At 60.7% G+C, this 519-nt stretch overlaps 1 protein-coding gene across 1 annotated transcript; it reads right to left on the reverse strand.

Annotated features, from left to right (window-relative positions):
* Window positions 1-8: 8 nt before the first annotated feature.
* Window positions 9-361, reverse strand: PPTG_23807 (hypothetical protein; the record flags this gene model as incomplete). Its single annotated transcript, XM_008913089.1, has 2 exons — window positions 9-292; window positions 352-361. Coding segments are annotated over 2 exons (294 nt in total), but the record flags the coding sequence as incomplete, so codon positions are not given.
* Between the last annotated feature and the right edge of the window lie 158 nt (window positions 362-519).

Raw genomic sequence — 519 nt, forward strand, 5'->3', positions numbered from 1 at the left:
ACATACGGCGATGCAGCATTGGCCGCGTCCGCAAGCTGACGATCCAGATCCTCTGCACGGCGTCGCGCAGCCAGGAACTCGCGGCGCAGGTTCGCGTGATCCAAGCGAAGTTCACGCAGCGCCTCGACTTGGTCAATGGACTGCTGCAGCGCACCCAGCGAGGCCCGCACGCCGGCAAGGTCCAACGAAGGATCGGCCAGCTCGATGGTCGACACAGTGGCAGGAGTGCCGCGCGCAGCAGAACGAGGGGATGAACCGGGCGAGGACGTGAGGTCGACAAAAACGTTGCTGTCTGCAGAGGAGAGAGTTAGCAAAGGGGAAAGGACCAATGACGCATGGAAGCACATGTACCGGAAGACATGACGACGCGGATGCGCTGACTCCGAAGACGGGCGTGAAGACGAGCGAAGGCGCAGACAAAGAATTGCGGCGAGAGGTGAAGATCGGTGAGTGAAGTCCGACAGTTGGTGCTGTGAACTCTCACTCAGGGGACGATTGTGGTGAAGCGCCAGTTGGCTT

Source organism: Phytophthora parasitica (genome assembly GCF_000247585.1).
Source record: "Phytophthora parasitica INRA-310 unplaced genomic scaffold supercont2.52, whole genome shotgun sequence".
Taxonomy (NCBI): Eukaryota; Oomycota; class Peronosporomycetes; order Peronosporales; family Peronosporaceae; genus Phytophthora; species Phytophthora nicotianae.